Source organism: Salarias fasciatus, chromosome 13 (genome assembly GCF_902148845.1).
Source record: "Salarias fasciatus chromosome 13, fSalaFa1.1, whole genome shotgun sequence".
NCBI lineage: Eukaryota > Metazoa > Chordata > Actinopteri > Blenniiformes > Blenniidae > Salarias > Salarias fasciatus.
Genome location: NC_043757.1, coordinates 10,581,657 through 10,603,447, shown reverse-complemented (window position 1 = coordinate 10,603,447; position 21,791 = coordinate 10,581,657). Strand labels below are relative to the sequence as shown.

The following is a 21,791-nucleotide window of genomic DNA, read 5'->3' as shown; positions in this document are numbered from 1 at the left end:
TGGTGATGTGCCTGCCTGGATTGTAGGACCAAATGCAGTTTGCAACAAAGAAACTCCAAACATTAGAGATTGGGGGAAACCTGTCAGTCTCAACTGGGTCCCAGTCAAACACCTGGGAGTTACATCACAATTTGTGATGGGTAAAAAAGTTAATTGTGCTTGGAAAGAATCTTCTCTGCCAAACTCAGGAGGACATCTCAAAGTAGTCCCTGGCTGTTTTCAAGCCTCCTCCTCCCCCTCAGAGGTATGCATGAACCAACTAGCTGGAAGGTATCGGCTGCATTTACAAATGAATGGTGGCTGGCTGCAGGAGAACGACTTGTGTATTCAAAAGCACTGGACCACTTTGGCCTCTCTGGGTTTCCCAGGGAGGCCAGAAAATCCTGGTATTCCTAGTGTTAAAACATGTCCTCAAGCGTTGGTACTTTTGTCGGAAAGTGTTTAATAACTCATGGTTTCACAGCGGACGGACCTCACGACAAAAATTGTCACAGCTTTCTCGTGTTGAAGGGACAGATCCCCAAACTTTTTTTTCTCAGAAACCCTTTCATCGATGTTCCCTTCAGATGCGACTTTGAAAGAATGGAAAGAGGAACTGTTGTCGCCGTTGCATCCTGTGTGCTGAAAGACGCCTAAGCTGCTCTATCATTATCATACTGCTGATCCAGTGTGTGACAGGTGTCAGCGAACACATGCTAGATCGTTTCATATATATCTAATTCACATAGTGGGACTCAGTATTTCCTCACCTACTGAATTATATGGAAAAACTCTTTGATCCATGTCTGACAACAGCCTTGTTTGCTGTTTTATCGCAGTGTGTGCAGCTATCTCAGCTTCCCGCTCACTGGCTTTTGTCTGCTTTCGTTGAATGTCTTATTTTTAAGGCAATGGAGAGAAAAAAAATCCAGCTGTTTATTCTCTCTCTCCCTGTGAATCAGAGATGTTTTAATATATTAAACACTGGGAAAGTAACACTTTTTTTCGACAATTTTCAAGGTCTTTTTTTTTTTGGCAAGATATTGCTGCAGGTTTTTCTTTCAACCTCATGGCATTCTCATTTCCCTTCCTAGCTTGGAAAGACCTTGTGTATCTGCCCTCGTTGTCTTCACAGGCATGGTTTAATTTGTTAATTTTATAAAGGTTTTTGTGTGCATCATTATCTTAAGCTTTAGGTCTGTGAACTGAATACCTGGTTGATTTTCCTTTGGTCACAACAGTATTAACCAAGCCTGTAATGGGCTGGCGAGCTGTTCAGGGTGAACCCCACCGTCACTCGGTGTTTCGAGTAGTATTTTGTGTGTGTGTGTGTGTGTGTGTGTGTGTGTGTGTGTGTGTGTGTGTGTGTGTGTGTGTGTGTGTGTGTGTGTGGTATGCCTTTAGGTCTTTCAGTGTAACGCATCACTTTCTGCATCACTGGGTTATAATTTCATCCTATTGTAGTTTACCTAAAAATAGAAAAAAGTAGCTATATTACTGAATCATCTTCACTTGTTGACAGATTCTCTAACTATGCACTGACTTAGTAAATTAAAACTAAATGGAATAATTGAGGATACCTTGTCAGTGTATATTCTGGTTCACATGAGCTCTGTTTGAATAGAAAACCAAAAAAGCAACTGTCTTCAGCCTTTGGAAGTTACTTCCAGGGTTCTCTGACTTTTTCTTTAGCACTTCAAATGTTTAAACTCTATTTAATCCAGACTGTATCTTATTATTATGTGGTTTTTACATACAAAGTTTTTGTCTAACCATTTTAGTAGTTCAAGTGAATAAGTGGTACATTTCGAAAAGGACTGCAATACTGCACAGATACCATCTGTATTTTTTTTTGCCACCATTGTTTGAAGAGTCACTGCATAAAATAACCCTAATTTTTTGCTTTTACAGTCTTTTGAGGCTCTAAATGTGGGAGCTTTGAAATACAGGTTTTATAAAAGAGAAGCAAATTCTAAACAGAATTATAAATCAGAAATTAGACATCATTTCTTCTGTTTCACATTTGTTTTGCCGAATTAAGAAATGTAGTGGTTCACTTATTAATGCATTCTGTTTTCATTAAAATTTCATATCCCAACATTTGTGGGACTGAGGCAAAATATGTAGTATGAAATAAAAGTATATTGATCACATATACTTACTTGCCAGGTGTAGACTTTTAAATTCTCTCCTATATTCTTCCGTTGAATTTTTAAACAAAACAAAACGTGAATGACAACCTTTGCTAAATTACTATTAATGCAACAGTAAAAAAAAAAAAAAGAAAAAAAAAAGAAATAGATATACAGTATATAATGAGCTCAAACTCGTAAACACAATCTCTGCTGGCTCTTGAGCTCATCTCCCATGATAAACATCAATTATACATGTAACTTTTCAGTCATAAAAGAAGAAATGACAGAGTAGAATCGATGAATCCAGCTGGAATATTCTTTGATATGTGAGGACAGTAAGCATATCTACACACAATCCTACATGAGGGAGGAATCCTATGTGAAAGAACGCTAAAACCAGCTGGGAGAAATGTTCACAGTTCAGTATTCCCAGTATGTCTCTCCATCCCGCTCCCTCTCTCTCGCTCCCCCTGTCCTCCACAGTGTCGTGACTCACACACTACAGGGGTTTATCAGTAGCTGGCAGCATCACACACACACAATGCTTTGCAGCAGTGTAGCGCACAGAGCCTAGATAGATAATGGTGCCAGTGACTGTTGTTAAAGTGTTAACATTTCTCAGCAGCTCACGCAGTGGGGAGCCTCACTGTGAATAGCCACACAACTGGATGTGTTGGTGTGAAATAGTCTAATTCAATGAGTGGGAGGTTGTGAGAAATGTAAACGCTCATACAAAGTCTGTGTGACAGACGAGATGCCGTTCCATGTTGTAGTCAATTATCCCTGTCAAATTACAGGTCATGATTAGCCTTTGTTGTCAGGTAATGGCATTAATGATAATGTTTTTTAATGATATTCCCGTAATTCATTACCAGTGGTTGTCCTTTTGTCATCTCCCTCTTTGAACGTTACTTTGTCATGTTTTTCTCACTCCTATACAATAAAATCACAAATGCAATTAACTGCAATGCCTGAATTATATTTGCACCTCTTGAAACGTATCTGACGAGAAGACAAAAACAGAATCCAGCATGTGTAAAACATAATAAAATAAATATCTGTCATCACAGAATGGTCCATGGAGGTTTCAGTGAAACCCTCAACATCAGATGCATTAATATTTTAGAGCATTTTTTTTGCCTCCTATTGTCTTGATCCCCAAAATAAGTTAATCTCGGTGCTAAAGTGTGGCGACAGCTTCAAACCTTTTTTAGTTTGCTTTTTTTTTTTTTTTTTTTTCAGAGAGAGACATTTGCATTTTTTCATTGTTTGTCACTTTGATTTGAGCTGCAGTCGATGTTTGTGTCTCCTGCAGGATGAAAACGACAACCCACCCGAGTTCAGCAAGCCGTCCTACATCGTCAAAATCCCAGAGAACATCATCGCCGGTGAGCCACTTGGCACGTTCAGGGTTACAGTTGAACTGTGGGAATACAGCTTCTCATGTGCACAAGCAACACAGCGAACAATTGAAACGCCATGTGCAGCACATGCAGTCGCCTCTTACTTGAAGTGCCTTACGCTTAGCATATTCAACTAATAGCTTTTCTTGGGGGTATGTTTTTTTGTGTTTTATTTCATTCCCTTCCTCTGTCCCTTTCTTTCTTATTTGTTTTGATTTTGCATAATGTTTTTAAATGCTCAGTCAGAATGTGGGATATTGACTATTCAAGGGAAATCACTGGCTGCTGTATTCAGTCTCATGCATGCATTCAGAAGACTCTTTCATCCCAGACAATAGATTAGTTTGCAGTCGCTAGAGGGAAATGAGATATTTGACCGCCCCTTTCTCTCGCTGAGCTTCGGCAGACGCTGGACTTTTTTTTTTTTTTTTTTATGTCTCAGGCCTGAAACTTAAAAAAAAAAAAATGTCCCAGTCCAAGCTTGTGGAGCGGCTTGGGCCAGGGCTGAGGTTTAGGGAGCTGTGTCTAAAGTGCTTGGCCCTGAGCTGGGGGCCTGAGGCTCGGGCTGTGAGACTGAGCTCGGGGCTAGCCCTGGGGCTGTGACTAGCCTCTCATCCCCCTGCCTATGTATTGATCAGGTTCGTGCCAAGCATGGACTGTGCCAAACAAGCTGATAATCCATTAATCCATAAGCCCACTCACTGCCATGCCATCAGTAGTGCTGGATGGGGGCGGTGAAGAAATTAGCTTTGTGAATGCCATTTCAGTTTGTCTCTGCAGCTCGTCTGTCACTGTCTTGACTAGATTTCACATATTCTCCCCATGACTCTCAGTTCAGTTCTTTTTTTTTTTTCTTTCCCACCACTCTGTGAGTTGTAACTTTCTTTGTCTCACTCCCTTCTCTCTTCCCCTCCGCTCCACAGGGGCAACTGTGCTACTTGTGAATGCTACTGATTTGGACGCCTCGCGGGAGTTTGGCCAGGCCTCACTCATCTACTCCCTGGAGGGCTCCTCTCAGTTCCGTCTCAACTCACGCTCAGGTATGCATGAGTGTGTGCATATGTGTGTGTGTGTGTGTGTGTGTGTGTGTGTGTGTGTGTGTGTGTGTGTGTGTGTGTGTGTGTGTGTGTGTGTGTGTGTGTGTGTGTGTGTGTGTGTGCGCGCGCGCGCGCGCGTGTGCGTGTATGCATGTGCGTGTGTGTGTGTGTCTACACATGTAAGTGTCTGAATATTGTGAACATATGCTGGAAGATAATTTGTGAAATGTGATCTTTTTTTTCCAAGACCTCCCATCAGTAATGAAATGAATTCTAATGCCTGCTCAGCTTTTGCTTGTCTCCATTTGCCCTTTTTCTTTTTTTTTTTTTGCTTGATTTTGCAGCCTTTAACTTTACAAGATTGCGCCTCGCTTGTACGGGGATCCTCATCAGTCTCTCTTGCTCTCTCTCCTTTTTTTTTTTTTCCAATTCACTCTCCTCTGACATGAGAAACTGCACTCCAGTGGCATTGCTGTGCTGGTTTTGCTGCATTTTCTTTACAGTTTTCCTCCGATGGTGTGTTTGTTGCAGGAGAGATCACAACCACAGCCTTGTTGGACCGAGAGCTGAAGTCAGAGTACATCCTGATCGTCAGAGCGGTAGATGGAGGGGTGGGCCCACAGCAGAAGACTGGCATCGCCACGGTACAACTTTCCAACCGTCACGTCTGTTCATGTCACCTGAGTATTTTTTATTTACTGTATTGGTTCATATGAAATCCATCCTGCCCTTGCGACCCTGAAAAGGATAAAGCGGTTCAGAAAATGGATGAATGAATTATAGCTGTTCACCATTAAAGAATTATTGCCTTATTTATTTGATTATGAAAGCATTTCTTCATGTTGGATCATTTTAGTTTGGAGTTAGAAAAATGTATTTGTTTTTTTTATCTTAATTTAGGTAAATATCACCATCCTGGACATCAATGACAACACCCCTGTGTGGCGAGATGAACCATACCATGCCAATGTAGTGGAGATGAGTCCAATCAACACTGATGTAATTTCTGTAAGTACACTGTATACTCCAGCCTCCTCCTGTAATCTAAAGATACAACTGTTGTTTGTGCCTCTTAAAATGTGCATATTAGGCACGAACATGTGCATGGGTTATTGTCTCTGTCTGTTTTCCCCATGATGGACCAGCTACTTCATCATGCTTTTTCAGTTCTTCCTGGAATAGAGGATGCACTTAACTTTTTTATTTTTCAGTGTCAACTTTAATACTGTGTGAAGTGTTTCCCTTTGGTTCTGTTCGTTTGATTGTTGTCCGATGTCCATCACTCTTTGTAAAAAATGACAGCTCATGGTGGATAAATTGGAAACAGCAGTTACACATAATAAAACACACACACAGTCAGCCGGTGTTTTATCATTTCTACACTTTGAAAATACATCCTTGGGTCATATTGGTTTCTATTGCACGCATGTTTTATTAAATATTTGACATCCTTGGTCTAGAAGACAGATGATAGATTTTTTTCTGTAAAGGAATTCTGTGGAATAATTTATAGAATCATAACAGCCTTTAGTGATGTAGGAAGTATAAGGAACTTTTTTTTTCATTTTTTCTCACAAAATATATGCAGAATACACAGGCTTATTTGAATATTTTCTTCTTTAATTCATTGTTTTTATCCATTGCACAATTGAATTACTCTGACTTTTGAGACGCACAACAGGTGTTTCCATTCAAATACCTGCTTTCAGATCAAAGTAATCACATGGCAGAGACTGAAGACAGTTGTAATCTTCTTTGAAAGATCACAGATTGGAGACTGTGATCGTCCAACAGTAAAACAGGACTCTGGCTGATAAAGCTTATGTTGTTGAAGGCTCTGTCTCCCTGATCGATGGACAAACTGCCATCACAGTGTAGGTCATCACAAAGTAAACTCCACTATTACCCCAAACTCTCTCTCCCTGTCCTGCTGGTGTCTTTGGCAATGTGTTGTTGTTAATTAAGCCCTGATTGTCCATTAATTAAAGAGGCGTCAGTGAGTGTAATTAAGGGAGTCTGATTGCTAATTAAAATGTAGCCTGCAGTCATACGCATAGCAAATTATTCAGCTGCTAGGCAGAGAAGTAAGCAAGACCCTGTCTTCCAGCGCAAAGACAGTGGAATGGAGAAAAATCGTAAGGAAAAGAAATGAAAGATACAAGGTTCGCGCCACTCAAACGTTGCTGCATTTTCCCCTTATTCATGTTCTCTTGTAGCTATTCCTCAGCCGGGTTCATTCACGGTGCATCCAGCAATGCGATGCATACTGTATGTGACTCTCGGTGCTCAGCGGACAGGCGCTATTGCCCCTCTGACCATTTTTCAATAAATCTGACCACCCAGGCTTACAGTCCTGTAATTGGCCCCGTTGTAGCTCTGGTCCAGCCAGTGTTTCCATGGTGACAAGAAGCCACCTGCTGAGTAGTCCAGGAGGTGTCCAGTGAGCCGATGAATTTGGCTGCTGTGCCCAGTGCAAGGATCAGCCCACTCGAATCTCAGAGCACCAAAACATCAATGCTGTTGCCTCTCGAAGCTCCGATACACACAGTCAGTCTCCCCTAATATCTCCTTTCACAACAATATTCTCTTTTCTGAGTCTTTGCAGTCAGTCCAGGGCCACGGTTCAATAGAAAAGGCTAATATATTTGCTCACGATGTTTCAGTGTGCTCCTCTCAGATTCTCTGCCCAGAATTGATTGGTTCAACCTGCTCTGGCCAGACACTTCCCAACGTCTTATATCACTTTTGTCTGTGCAGTTGCTAATCAATGGGGCTCTTAGATGCCTGCCTACCATGTCCCCTTAATAATTAAGTACCTGCAAAACCTTTGTTCCTCTAATGACCAATTAACCAGTTTCCAGCTTTTTTAGTCAGCGCGCTGAATAATTGATCAGCTCTTTAAAAATCCGCCAATGTTTCGCCCGGGCTCCCGGCTCCCCGCATTCATCACCCGTCGTCACTTCGTGTCACAAAAAGAGACGTTACCATTTTTCTTTCTGCTGAGTGATGTGTTCCAACATCTGGAAACGGCTGCATGTAAAGATGCTCATGGGCTGGGACGAAGGCGTTCTTGGCACCAACTCTTTGACTTGTGTTCCCTCCAAGTAGTTCCCTGGTTCATTTCCTCTTAATGTTCACTCTTTTCCCCTGTCATCTCTTGTCATGAATCATTTCTGACTTCTGTCCACACATAACTTCTTTCTTTTGGAAACCGGCCAGTATAACTTTTCTTGTGCTGTCTAAAAAGTTCAAGCCAATGCAAGTTTTTTTTTTTCCTCGTCCCTCTTCTATTCCTAGGTTCTGGCAGTGGACCCCGACAATGGAGACAATGGGACAGTGGAATACAGTATCAGCCCAGAAAACCCTTTCTACACCATCAACAGCAGTACGGGCAAGATCCGCACCAGTGGGGTAACACTCGACAGGGAAAGCTCAGTCCCTGGGGACGTGGTACTAATGAGGACGATCATCATCTCAGCTGTCGACCGTGAGTTGTGTGTGGGTCGCTTTGTGTGTGTTGTGAAGATTTGACAAAGCCGCACCTCAACCATCTAAAACAAGCCTCAAATGTTTTATGTCATTCTTAGCAGAGAGCTTTCAAATCGCAGTGATTAGCCTCTTTTTCCCAGGCCTCATCGCTTAAGTTTTATGTCAACCATGAAAGTTTTTACAACCACTAGTAAAAACTCCTTTGACCATAACGTATTGTGTGGGCGCGTGTGTGAATATGTTTCTATTACTGTTGTGGGAACCTAAATCGGTTTAACACTAACATTTAGTTGGATTTGCCGTCTTTGAAAGGACAAGAATCAATTTTTCCTGGAAAAAATAATTACATTTTTACGTGAGGAAATTTAAGTTAGGTTAATTTTTATAATATGGCCCAGGGTGAGGCAAGTCAGGGTTATGGCCGAGCTAATAGAAATAAAGTCAATGCAATGTTCCTTGAATGTATGAAATCATAACAGATGTGTGCTCGTGCATGTGTGTGCGTGTGTCTTTGCATATCTCTGTGGCTCCCTCTTTAGGCGGCTCGCCTCCACTGCGGGCCGTGGCCAGCACCACAGTCTTTGTCAACCTGCTGGATCTTAATGACAACGATCCGACCTTCCTCAATCTGCCGTCTGTGGCTGAAGTACCAGAGGGACTCCCCATTGGATCCTCGTTTTTTAAGGTAAAGACTTAAAAGCTCTTCTTTTTTATTAGTATATACATTCAATTTTTTACATCTTTGTTTTTTACTTTCAAGATTGAATTTAATTCTACCTAAAGTCTGTTCGATTACATGCTGGCCACCACAGGCTTCTTTTTGAGCATTATAACTCTTTGGCATTAACTTCTGAACTTCTGAAAGGAGAGACTGACAAGATTATTTGAATAGATATTCCCTCATCTGCAGCACGGTGTTAACAATTCAGTAGAAAGCTGGGTTAAAATCCCAGAAGTTGTGTCATTGCTTCAGCTTATTCAAATGCTCACTTTTCATTATAGTGAGTGTTGACTTTTTCTGACACCTCAACACTCAAGAGTGCATTTACCATCATCACCACTCTCTCTTCAATTGATTTGTACATTTTTTTCATGACAGATCACATCCAGCATTAACATTCTCAGCCTGCCAGTGTGGAGTTACTCCTACTTTTTCCATCATGCAATAAAAAGTATTTTGCTAACTCATGAAAATCACAGTCAGTGCAGTCGCACACACACACACACACACACACACACACACACACACACACACACACACACACACACACACACACACACACACACACTGTAGAAATACAGATGTCTCTTCACTTGCAACCATTGACACATTTATCTTTCCTCTATTTATTTATTTATTTTCTCACCTTTATTTATTAATTTACTTTATTTTCACATTGTTTTTGAGTCTGTGCATTGAAATCTTGTTTGTCTACAGTATGGTGTGAATTTGAATGACAAAAGTTTCAGACATTTATCTTGAAATTTGTGTTTCTCCTCATTTTTCGTTCGTTAATTTTATTTCATTTCGAACATAATAAATTAAAGCAAATATTATGAGAACAATGAATTCAGTGAGAAGGAAAGAATATCATGCTTGAACAGGAGTAGGAAGAAGCATCAGCTTTCATACATCCAGCTTTCAGTTTTGTTTGTCACCCATCTATATAACCAATTATGATTTATGACCAGTAACTGTTTTCAGACAAGATCCTTTTGTACGTTCACCTTAGGCTGCTTTTTCATTTCTTTCCCTCCTTGTTTTGGTGTTCAGGTCCAGGTAGAGGACCCAGACGAGGACAAGAACGGCCTGATCACGATGGCTTTGCAGATGGGCATGCCTCGCCTTGACTTCTCTCTGAACACCTCCACTGGCGTCCTCACGTCCACTGCCGTCCTGGATCGCGAGCAGATCGCACAGTATCATCTGAGGATCATTGCATACGACGCGGGGAAGTTCCCTCGTACCTCCACTTCAACCCTCACTGTTACAGGTGAGAGGGTTTGGTTTAAGAGCCTCTCAGACCTCTCGACAATTATCTCACTGGTGACATTTCCAGACCAGGGAATGATTGAATTCGACAAAATGAAGATGCAAGGCTGAGCAGACATTTCAACACTCTGCTGAGCAAAATGCTGCCACCTGCTGATGAGATGCTATAAAACATGCACATTTTCTGACGCCTGTTTACATAATACAAAATGTAACGGAAAAAGCATTTCTGGCATTGGCAAAGAAATCAGTTGAGTCACTTCAGAAGAGCAAAACCTTTATTAAAGCATAAAATCTGTTTTTGTCAATGAACTGCATTTGCTGCCTTAACTGTCCTTGTCCTGAACATATTTCTGATTTCTGTGTGGGCGTTTTGTGTGTGTGCACGAGTCAGTCCTGGATGTAAATGACGAGACGCCCACCTTCAGCCCCCACGTGTACAACGTTACCCTGAAGGAGAGCGTCCCCAGAGACCACGTTGTAGCACGCCTCAGCTGCTCCGACAACGACGCCGGTCTCAACGCTGAACTCAGCTACTTCATCACAGGTCAGAGGTCGCAGTGGCAGGTTTTCCTTTATTTCTGTGTGCTTTAGTGGTTTATAATGTTGTGCAATGATGGAGACCTTTGTGCATCCTCAGTATCATCCATCTATCGGTCCCCTGTGCGTCTGTAAGGAGCGCTCTTTGTGCCTGCTTCCTTTAGTTTATAGCCATGCCATGACTAATTGAATTGCTGTGTTTTCATAAAATACCATATTTATTTCAAAGAGTGTTTCGTGTTGTATTTTCAGGTGGGAACCAAGATGGTAAATTCAGTGTGGGCTTCAGGGACGGAATTGTCCGGACAGTGGTTGGCCTGGACAGAGAGACCCAGGCAGCATACACACTAGTCGTAGAAGCTATAGGTATGTTTTTTTTTTTATCCAAACCCTTCAATAATCATGAAAAACAGTATCATCTCCGATTGTTCTCATATTCACATAATCTGTGTTTGTATTTGTTATAAGCACGTTGTCTTACTCTCCTCTTCAAAGCAGCTCCTTTCTGCCCATGCATGAAAATGATGAAAAACAAAACTGATGCCTGCACATCTGCAGCGATTTCAGGCCATTGCTCAACTGCTCATTGTTCCTGTTTGAAAAATAGAACAAAAACTGTGAGGTTTTCCTGTTTTGGAAACCATTGAGTCAGTGCAGCTTATCTGCTGAGGGGGCCACAGACACAAGCGAGGGGAGAACATAATGTAAAACTGCGGGAGAACACAATTACACACATTGTCTTAATTTACAAGCAGCTGAAAATGACCCAAGTTTGACGAGGCAGCAGTGTTCTCATTCTCTGGCTATCTCTTAGCAAGCTATTCTTTATGCTGCCCTCTGCTTTAAAGATTATATTTCAAAGTGAACATTACTAAAGGATCCGTTCAGTTTCCTATGCAATTATAAACACCATTTTTAAGCTATGCCCTCTGAAAAAGTGTCTTTCAGTAAAGATAGCATTGTGAAAAATGATGCAAAACTTGAACTTTTTTTTTTTATTTATTTTCAAAATATACCTGAATTAAACTTACTCTTCTTAAACCTTTTTCCTGGTACATTTACAGGTCAGTTTGCAGTCATTTTCTAATGCTGAATACCTGCACTTTCACACCGGCAATTCAATTTTTAAGGATGGTAGGAAACACTCCTGGCACTCACAGTAAAATAACCTATCTGAAAAGAGTGGAAGATGTTATTCATTCACTTGATAGGGTCACAGAGGTGCATAATCTTCTTTAATCTTTCTTCGTTCAACGTGTTACTGCACTGCGATGCTCAACAAATAGTAAACAGCAAAGATTAAAGTCAGAAGTTTCAAGAAAATACGTGTTTTCTTTGAGTCACTTCATAACCAGGCTGTAATGATATACAACTAATCTCATGCATGTGGCATTTTCAGCATGCTGTGTCATGTTCATATACACTCATCTCACCATTTAATCATGCATACACACACACAAGTGGCAATAACTAATTCACTTTTTCTTTTTTTAATGAACCTGATATGCACTCACCAAATGGAACCCTAAGTCTTTTTTCCAATGTCTTAACATCAGTCCTAAACCCCGCATCAACCTGATCGATGGCAGCTGATGTGTTTGTGAATCTGTCTTCGCACGCAGACAATGGTCCTGCGGGCAGCCGGAGAACAGGCACAGCCACCGTGTTCGTGGAGGTGCAGGACGTGAACGACAACAGACCCATCTTCCTCCAGAACAGCTATGAGACCAGCGTGTTGGAGAGCGTGTCCCGAGGGACCAGCGTCCTTCAGGTAGAAAAGACACACGTTGCAAAACACATCCAAACTGAAAAATAAAAAGTTTTAGCAAACTAACAAAGTTTTTTTATTTCTTTAAAAAAAAAACAAAAAAAAAACCAGACATATTGAATCAGTTACAGAGCATTCTATTTTTTGGCTCAGGTTTCATTTGTCTTCTCAGTTCTGGGAATTCACGAAACATATAGACGCAGTTGAAACTGTGCTAAAAATAAAAAAATAAAAAATCCTTGTATTTGTCTTATTGCACAAGAATCACCAGATGGAGGGAGTTTCCTGTATCAGAGCAATTAGCGTGATGTAAAGGAATGGTGCGAGTCCCCAGACTTTCAACATGACGGGTGAAAATTAAAAAGTCATTTTGCAAGTGGTAAATTCATCCTCTGAGGCTCAAGTTTGGTCTTGAAAATAAGTGTTTGTTTGTTGTAGTGGCTTGCTGTAAGATTTGTTCACAGTAATCAGACTCAGAGTTGGAATAAATCTCTTTTGTCTCTAGTGAATATAGTGCAAATCTGCGATGGGAAACAAGACTGTGTCTCTTGCCTAAAATGGCTTTTTGATTACCATGTTTTAAGTACTGTTTAAGCACTGTCACAAGTCTTTTACATCTACAATTAAAAAGAATGTTAAAACAAATACTAAAATTAAATCCTTTACTCTCTCCTGTTACTAGCGATTTTCACAGCGACAACCATAAAATACAGTGTATGAAGGGATCCGCCGTTCATCCCGCAGAAGGTCCACAGAGTCAGATTTCAGTCACATAGTCGAACAGGCAGGGCACGGTGAGCTGCGGCTCCGTGCTGGCTGCCGGCTGCACCGTCTGTGGAGTCGGAGGCTGAGAAACACGCGAGCTGTGGCGTTCGTGTGGCCTGCGATGCGGCGGCCGCCTGAAGGAGAGATTGTACGTGCGCCGATACGAGCCCAGCCTCTTCCACACCTTGAGCTGCGGCTCGCTGGACACGTTCCTCCCGCGAGTCAGGCCCTCGCCGGGTGCGCAGCTCGCCCCGGAGTTCCCGTCCCGTTCGGACGGCCGGCACACCGCCAGGAAGGCCGCCAGTCCGGCCAGCAGCAGCGATAAGCCCAGCACCACGATGATGGTGAATTCTGGATCGTGCACTTCTGAAGAGTAGAACGGAGGCTGTGGGGCGGTGGGGGAGACGACAACGGCGGTGGTGTTGGTGGTGATGGTGGCGGTGGTCAGGCTGGACAGAGTGACGTCCGCGTTCGAGGTGAAGGGGAAGGTGAAGTTGGAGCCTAGGTCCGTGGTGTTCATGTTGTGTCAGACCTGCGCAGAGAGAGGAATATTACTCAGGATTTGTGTGCATGCACATGTACATGTTGTGCTTGTTTGCATCATTAATGGTGTGTTGAAGAGCAGATTGCAGTCAGTCTATCAAAGTGCTACATCAGCTGTCTGGAGCTTCTGTGCTTTGCTTCGCTATTCAAACTAAAACCAGCTGAGTGGGTTTATTTTGGGACTCATTATCGTATTTTCACTTTATAAGGATCGTACACTTAAATACATGAGCACACATGCACAAACATGTATAGAAACGCCTGCATGGGCACGCAGGGTGTGAGTGTTTGGCATTTGCGACAATTATGTAGCTATTAAATCAAGGGCTACAAAACAGTCAATGCTTGACAGGTTTTCTTCAATGTGAAACAAATTGGGTTTATTAAAATGCCCCCTTGTATAATGCAAAGCGCCCACCTCTTCTACCCCGGTCTCCAATTATCCCCCCTCTCATTCACTGTGCCCCCATCTTCAGCACGGTAACATTTGTAAATGTCATCGTCCCTAATTCAGCGGAGACAAAGCATGGCTTATCGGTTTAAGGGAAACACATTGGGACGTGAAATTATTTTTGAGACCAAATGCCAGGAAAGCTGTGAAAAGGCCAGTGGAGCAGGATGGCTCGTTAGAGAGTCAGTTCATTAGTCAGCGCCTCCAAGCACATACGCCACGCACACACCCACACCGCTATTCAAACACTAACTTTCTCTCTCACCCACACACACAGTGTAGCCTGCGTGTATCGGTGATTAGGCACGCTGTTCTTAAGCTTGGCAGCTGAGCTGGAAGGTACTCTCCCTCTCTTTCGCCCCACGTTGTTGCCGTCCCAGATCTGACTGCTCAGCTAGTTTCGAAACAGTGAAACTCATCCACAACTTCTTCACGCACACACATGCCTCATCTATTCAAAATTGCAAAGTTTGACAAATCCCTTTATACAGATTCTTCAGTAATTTCTAGAAGCATATGTACAAAACCTGCATTTTTTTTCACCGTAATTCCTCTTAATTGGTTTTGGATGTTTGTTGTTCTTGATGTCATTATAATACAAAACTTAGTGAGGAGTACAGTAACAGCTTGAAGTGAGGCTTGTACTGTTGCGTTATGCTGGGATTTAGGTAAAAGCAGCTTCCACATTAGGAAACATCCACTGTTCACGCACATGCCAGGTAACTCACGTGTTGGAGTACCGTACTCTTTACAGTTTACAAAGTCAGACTACTTGACAGACGTAAACTATCTACTGCAACAAGCATTATGAATTGTTTTCTAGTCGTCATCAACATTTGACAGAATCAACAATGTTTATTCATACAAAATAACTTTATTTCTAACATGTAACCAATTGTAATGTGGAATAAGCCCTGTTAGGAATATGTACTTACACCCACACTTTGGAGACTCTTTAAAAACAGCACCTTGCTTAGTTCCAGTAACTGAGGTCAGGTCTGTTTCGTGGCGCTACACGCTTGTTTTTCCCCCCTTAAACTGCTGCTTTCCCAGAGCCAGAGGGGGAAACACTGGGGAGGAAGAGGGGAACAAAAAGTTAAAGGGGGTAAAATGTGTGGAACAACATAATAGTCATATCCCACTGTGAGTTTAAAGCCCGGGAGCCACAGACAATACTGCTTCCTCAACCACATTGAGAGGATTGTGAGAAAAATCTCTCTGTGTTTACCCTCCACATGCTTACACTTACAACATCTGGCTCTGCAATGTCGCCTCGCACTTTATGCACCCCCTTTTATGGTCTAAGTGGTGCATTCCACTGTGTAATACCCTATTCATCGCTCACCAATCTGACCCCCCAGCCTCTTTTTCCTTCCATCTCCCCCTCCCCTCTCCTCCTCTTTCTCCTCTCCTCTCCACATCTCTTTATAAAGCTAATGAGACTGAAGTTGGGCCCCTCTTCACAGAGGGAGTGAGAGCGAGCAGAGGAGGACCTACACAGAGACTGCAGGACAGTGTGTGTGTGTGTGTGTGTGTGTGTGTGTGTGTGTGTGTGTGTGTGTGTGTGTGTGTGCGCGCGCACGCGCGCGCACGCATCTGTATCTCTGCGCACCTGAGAGCACGTACATGTGCCCGGGCACCCAGAGTGTGTGCCTGGGAATGCAATAGAACATGCACTTTGTGGGCACCTACACAGGTTTCCACTCATCCACAGAGGAGAGGGTTGTGACATGAAGTCAGCCTCGTCCACCGCCAGCAGCTGTGAGCCTCTCCGGATTCAGGAGTCAGCCTTATGACATGGCCCATTCACCAGCAGCTCAGCATGCTCCATTATTTATCTGTGTACGTCACGGAGCCGCGCTGTCTGTGCTGCTGGTTTGGATTTTTTTTTTTTTTTTTTTTTTTTTTGGGTGCTTCTGGCGATCTGCCTGTAACAGAGCGACAGACTTTCTCTCTGCCAAGCTGCAAAGGAGTTGTTGTGGCAACAAAACACCGGGCACCAGTGAATGTGTGGGGAATGAGAAAGTGTATGCATTCATCCATCTGCATGCAAAAGTCATGTAATCATTCAAGAAAAAAAAGTTCACTGGAGATGTAACGTTATCTAATAATGCAAGAAGATTTACTGTTACTCATGACTGTTACCTATTACTGTTACCTATGAAACTCTCTATGAAAGTCTCTAATAAAAATGTTACAGCTAATGAATCATGGTAGCTCTTGAATGCATTTGCTATAACGCCGTAAAATTACTAGTTAGAAACTTCAAAACTGCTCCTGCTGATTTGTTAAGTAAAGCTGGACGTGTGTTTACATTTTGTACTTTGGTCGTGCCCCAAGTTCCTCTTGTTCATTTTTAAAGAAAGTACAAATATTTTTTCTCTTCGTAGGTTCAAGCTACAGATGCAGACCAGGGAGAGAACGGCCGAGTTCTGTACAGGATCCTCACTGGTGAGTGTCACACTGGATTTTAAAAGAGTCTTCTTGGTCAGCAGCCTAAATCATTTTAATGCAGATGTTCATTAAAAAGTGCACACAACATAAACTTTACTGAGCTAATCTTCCGGATGCAGAACTTTGGTGATTCCTCATTTCCAAGCATTGTATCTTGTTTTTCCGACAAGTTAAACTGGTATCAATTACATCTTCTTCCAGCAAGTTAATTTACAATGTCAGCTACTGAAATTACCCGACCTGTAATCAAAGGAAAAATTTCATGAGATGAACCAATCCCTTCATTTTCTAAATTGCCTCATTCAATACATGGTTGCGATGTGCTGGAGGCAGTGTGTGTAGGAAGAGAAAACTCTCCACATTACAGGAGAAACAGACAATCATACACATTTATGTTCACGCCCACGGCGAATGGAGTGGCACCAATTAGTCTCGTGCACGTTTTTGGACTGTGGGTGAAAAGTGGAGAAAATCCATGCACACACAGGGAGATCAAACCACACGAAAAGCCCCAGCTCACGGCTGAACCCAGAGAAAACATGTTCTGCTGAAACGGCTGGTTTTCGTGAAAATCCCCTGGCTTGTCTCGCTTGCCCCCTGTCTTTGATTCTGTACGTCTGTACGCGCGCTCATGTTTGTGAATGCATGCGTGCAGGGAACAGCAACAAGCTGTTCGGCATAGACAGGCAGACCGGGCTGGTGACGAGAGGCCCCAGGGCTCTGGACAGAGAAACCAGCAGCTCACATATGTTGGAGGTGGAGGCTTACAACAGTGACGAAGGCAGCATGAGGAGCTCTGTGAGGGTAAGAGCAAGACCAGAGGTGGAGTGGAGGAAAAAAAACATATCAGCCGCAAACAAACACCTGTGCACATAAAGATGTATTGCAATATGCTTTATACATATGTAAAATGTTTATATCAAGCATAAAGGTGAGTCTATTGAAGAATGAGTCAAGGTTTGCGTCTGTCCTTGGTGATCGCTTTTCTTTCAAGCTTTTTTATCTTTCTCTTTTTTTTTTTTTTTAATGCATGCACATTGATCACAGGTGATAATAATCTCATCGTATTAATTAGTTATAATCACATTCAGCCCTAAAGAGAGAGCCTGGCTCAGGGCTTAATTGGTTAACTGAAATTTTCCCAACTTGGAGTTTCCGGAACCTCCTTGAGGGGGCGCCAGTGGTCAAAGGCTTTGCTCGCTGTGAGGTTGTCAAATGTTCTGCAGCAGTCTGAAAAACAGAAAACAACTTTTTTGTCTGACTTCTGGGTTTAAACAAAACAACAACTGTGAGCTGCATGCGCTGTCATTCTCATGCTACATTCCCAGTGTTATTTCCTCAGGTGATCATATACGTGGACGATGCCAACGACGAGGTGCCGGTGTTTACCCAGCAACAGTACAACCGTCTGGGTCTGAGGGAGACTGCTGGCATCGGCACCTCTGTGATTGTGGTGCGTGCCACAGACCCGGACACTGGTAAGTTCACTCTCAGGTCCAAATAAAGAAGGAGAGGTGACTCTAAAACCTGATAACAGCTCCTGTTAGTGAATCCTCTGTTGTCAAAACATCATAAACTGTAGCATTTTGACTGACCCATGACTTTAAACCAGCACTGTTATAAGTTTGAAATTCACCTACCCAAACACTAGTGGGTGTCCTTCCACAGGTAAACATTACTTCTTTTCTTTCTTTTGACATGTTCAATACATTGTATTTGCTGCAACTGCAGATTATCTCAAAACTTCTGCTAACGGTGCAAACTTCCTCTCCTGACTTCCCGTGCTGTGAAGTGTTGCTTAGACGTGTTATGACACATTTGATGCCGTGACATGCTTTTTCCAAAACAGTGAACTGAGGCCTAATACTGAAATATAGCAACAAAACATAGCCAGCACGTCTGTGTTGACAACTGTGTTGAATTAAACATAACTACAGGAAATCTGTCTGTTCTGATTTTTATCAGGTCATAATCTTTCACTGATGAACACTTTATTCAAAGATGTTGTGACCATTTCTACTCTCCAAACCTCTGTCGTCTCCTTCAGGTGATGGCGGGTCAGTTGCCTATGCACTGGTTTCCGGCTCCGACCGCAAGTTCGAGGTGGACGTGAGCACCGGTCTGGTTACCACCGTGGACTACCTGGACTACGAGACCAAGACCACCTATCTGATGAACATCTCCGCCACCGACCAGGCCCCGCCGTTTCACCAGGGCTTCTGCACCGTCTACGTCACCCTGCTGAACGAGCTGGACGAGGCCGTGGCCTTCTTCTCCGCCGGCTACGAAGCGTCTCTGCGCGAGAACATCGCCACGGGCACAGAGGTGGTTCAGGTCCAGGCCCAGTCCGCCGACAACTTGAACCAGCTGACCTACCGCTTCGACCCCGACACCTCGCCCGCCGCCCTGGCTCTCTTTAAGATCGACAGCGTCACGGTGAGCAAGGCAGCTGCTGCAGGGTGAAGAGTGCTGATCATATGAGCGCCATGGGCATGCCTTCTCTTTTGTACACTTCAAAGAGTACACCCACCTTCTGTCAAATAGGCTTCGTCTATTAACCACACTGTGATTCAACAACACCTCTTCCTCTGTGATTTAAGGCACTCTCACGCCTGTAAGCTGATCAAAGGACTTGTGAGCTTTGAAGTCATTTGATTCCTCTGATAAATAGAAATGGGTATTTTTTTTTTTTTTTTTGTTGATTTGTATGATACTTGTTAGCTTACTGTGTTTCCGTCCTTTCTGTCACGGGAATTTCCATTCTTTATGGGATGTTTATGCAGATGGATACATGTACGGATGTGTTTGATGTTTCAGGGCCGGATCACAGTGACAGGCCTGCTGGATAGAGAAAAGGGAGACATGTACACCTTGACTGTTGTAGCTGACGATGGAGGGCCAAAAAAAGACTCCACTGTGGTAAGATACTTCACTCGGAAGTTTGTTTCAGCTCTTACATTCTCCTGAAAGTGCATTTTGGAATTCATTACTGCATATGTTATGTCCATTCTGTTTTAGAAAATCTAACAGCATTGCTCTTTTTTTCAATGCATCTGTCTTTGGACCTGCAGAAGGTGAGATTTTATGTTCCTGAATGCTGAAATTAAGTGACTCCGTCAGTAGAGTAGGTCGTCTTCCAATATCAAGTTTGTCAATTCTGGCATCTTGCATTCTCCATATGTTGAAATGTCAATAAGCAAGACTGTGAACCTCAAGCTTCTCCTCAGTGTGTGAGCATCTTGCATGGCAGCCATCACTACTGGTGTGTGAGTGTGTGTGATTGCATGAGGGTGTAAAGTACGTTGAAACTACTGACTGTCCTGTAAGTAAAGCCAAATTACAGTTTCATCCGTGGGAGAACCTTTGACTTTGATCTGCTCGCAGGTGTCCATCACCATTTTGGACGAGAACGACAACAGTCCTGAATTTGACATCACGTCTGACACTTCGGTGGACATCCCAGAGGACACTCCCATGGGAAAGAAGGTGGCAGTAGTGCTGGGAAGGGATAAAGATGCTGGATCAAATGGATTGGTGAGGATTGGAAAAGATGGTAATTATTATGAAAACAAAACACTGGTAATGGTGAAATTTCCAAGCATTTCAACAGTAAGTGATGCTCGCCTCAGTTGTAGTTTTTACACTTCTTCATGTTTTCTACATAATAATTTTGTATTTCTACAATTGCAGTACAATTAACAACCTGTTGTAAAAAATTTCAAATAAACCTTCAGCTTCACTTCAGCAGACTTAGATTTTGTCATCTCAGCACAGTGGACAACTTGAGTTGCCGTCAGCACACTTTTTCCCAGGCTTCTTCCCATGATGCATTGTGCACGCTGCTACATAATGTTGTTGACCTTGTGTGTCTGACAGCAACATACAACCTGCTTCTGCATTTCTTCTCTCCAATAACACAACCATGACTTGTCTGTCTGTTGCGATTTCTTTACTCTGTTCTGTAATGTATATTTTTTTCCTTTTTTTTACCTTGGATGTCCTTGACACTATTTTTTTTTCTGAACAATGCTCAGCAGTTGCGTTGTTGTAGGGATGTGAAATTTCCAGTCAGTCACAGTCTGATGTTTTATTTTTATGCTCGCTAATTCCAACTAATTTCACTCTTTCAGGTCAATTTCACTCTGGTGGCAGGAAACATGGAGGATGTGTTCAAGATCAAGACGGTGAACAACACTTATGGGGAGGTGTACGTCAACGCGCCCCTGGACAGGGAGTCAGTGGACCGCTACTTACTGAGGGTCAGCCTGTAATCCACGTCTGGTCATGATGGCAGTAACATGTCATCAGCAATCAGTCATTATTCTATGAAAATATATATTCTATAAGTAAATTTTTGACAGAGTATGATGAAGAGACATTACAGTTAAATAATAACATTGCAAAACCATTGTTTTTTTTTTTCCATATTAACATCCTTTATGATATTTAATAACATAAAAGAAGAGCAGACACGTTCAGCTTTCTTTGTGTTTTGTTCCAGGTGCGTGCCCTCGACAATGGCTCTCCTCCCAGACACACAGACCACTCGCTCACCATCAACATCCTGGACGTCAATGATAATGCACCTGTTATTGAAAGCCAGAGGGGCTACAACGTCAGCATAAGTGAGGTCGGAAAACACAATCACAGCACATGAAGCGGGTTCACTGTCCGATTCACCGTTAAATGTGAAGGCTACTGATATTACTGTGTTTCTAGTTATTGAAAAATAAGCTGAACAGTCTGCGATTGTCGGTTTGCACAGTGTGATTATTTGCTTACTCGCAGGAAATCCCCAGAAGTGCCATTTTAAAATGTGTTTTGCAGAATGTTGGCGGAGGAACATCTGTGCTCCGTGTGATGGCCACTGACCAAGACATCGGGCCCAACGCCATGCTGTTTTATTACATCACTGCTGGAAACCAGGACCTGACTTTCCGCATGGACCGAGTGACCGGAGAGATGGTGACACGGCCCGCCCCTCCAGACCGAGAGCGCCAACAGGAGTACCGGCTCACCGTCACAGTGGAAGACGACGGTACCCCTCCTCTCTCGGTAAGATACGGCAAACATCAATCACCATTAATCAAGTCATTTATATTTTCGGAGTGTGGTGTTTAGCTAAATTATTATTTTGCTATTTTTTCCCCTTCTAATGTCTAAAAAGCTGTGAGCAATTAGACCGGTGGTTCCCAGCCATTTTTTTTTTCCCAGCTCCCTTCTTTTAGTGTTGA

At 42.8% G+C, this 21,791-nt stretch overlaps 2 protein-coding genes across 2 annotated transcripts in view; one reads left to right on the top strand and one right to left on the bottom strand.

Moving 5' to 3' along the window:
- cdh23 (cadherin-related 23) overlaps positions 1-21,791 on the top strand; it is a 202,490-nt gene that overhangs the window by 146,966 nt on the left and 33,733 nt on the right. The window contains exons 18-37 of the mRNA XM_030105917.1: positions 3,430-3,502; positions 4,441-4,557; positions 5,086-5,198; positions 5,455-5,562; positions 7,852-8,041; positions 8,583-8,728; positions 9,818-10,037; positions 10,431-10,583; positions 10,829-10,942; positions 12,199-12,347; positions 16,494-16,554; positions 17,213-17,361; positions 17,900-18,035; positions 18,605-18,993; positions 19,375-19,476; positions 19,629-19,631; positions 19,942-20,091; positions 20,688-20,816; positions 21,059-21,187; positions 21,385-21,612. Of these exons, the coding sequence (XP_029961777.1) occupies positions 3,430-3,502; positions 4,441-4,557; positions 5,086-5,198; positions 5,455-5,562; positions 7,852-8,041; positions 8,583-8,728; positions 9,818-10,037; positions 10,431-10,583; positions 10,829-10,942; positions 12,199-12,347; positions 16,494-16,554; positions 17,213-17,361; positions 17,900-18,035; positions 18,605-18,993; positions 19,375-19,476; positions 19,629-19,631; positions 19,942-20,091; positions 20,688-20,816; positions 21,059-21,187; positions 21,385-21,612 (2,859 nt within the window). The remainder of the gene's footprint in view (positions 1-3,429; positions 3,503-4,440; positions 4,558-5,085; positions 5,199-5,454; positions 5,563-7,851; positions 8,042-8,582; positions 8,729-9,817; positions 10,038-10,430; positions 10,584-10,828; positions 10,943-12,198; positions 12,348-16,493; positions 16,555-17,212; positions 17,362-17,899; positions 18,036-18,604; positions 18,994-19,374; positions 19,477-19,628; positions 19,632-19,941; positions 20,092-20,687; positions 20,817-21,058; positions 21,188-21,384; positions 21,613-21,791) is intronic.
- Positions 13,034-15,355, bottom strand: LOC115398905 (uncharacterized protein C10orf105). Its single transcript, XM_030105921.1, has 2 exons — positions 15,039-15,355; positions 13,034-13,641 (listed from the first exon to the last, which is right to left on the bottom strand). Exon 2 carries the CDS (start codon positions 13,627-13,629, stop codon positions 13,102-13,104), a length of 528 nt encoding a protein of 175 aa, XP_029961781.1. The 5' UTR covers positions 13,630-13,641; positions 15,039-15,355; the 3' UTR covers positions 13,034-13,101.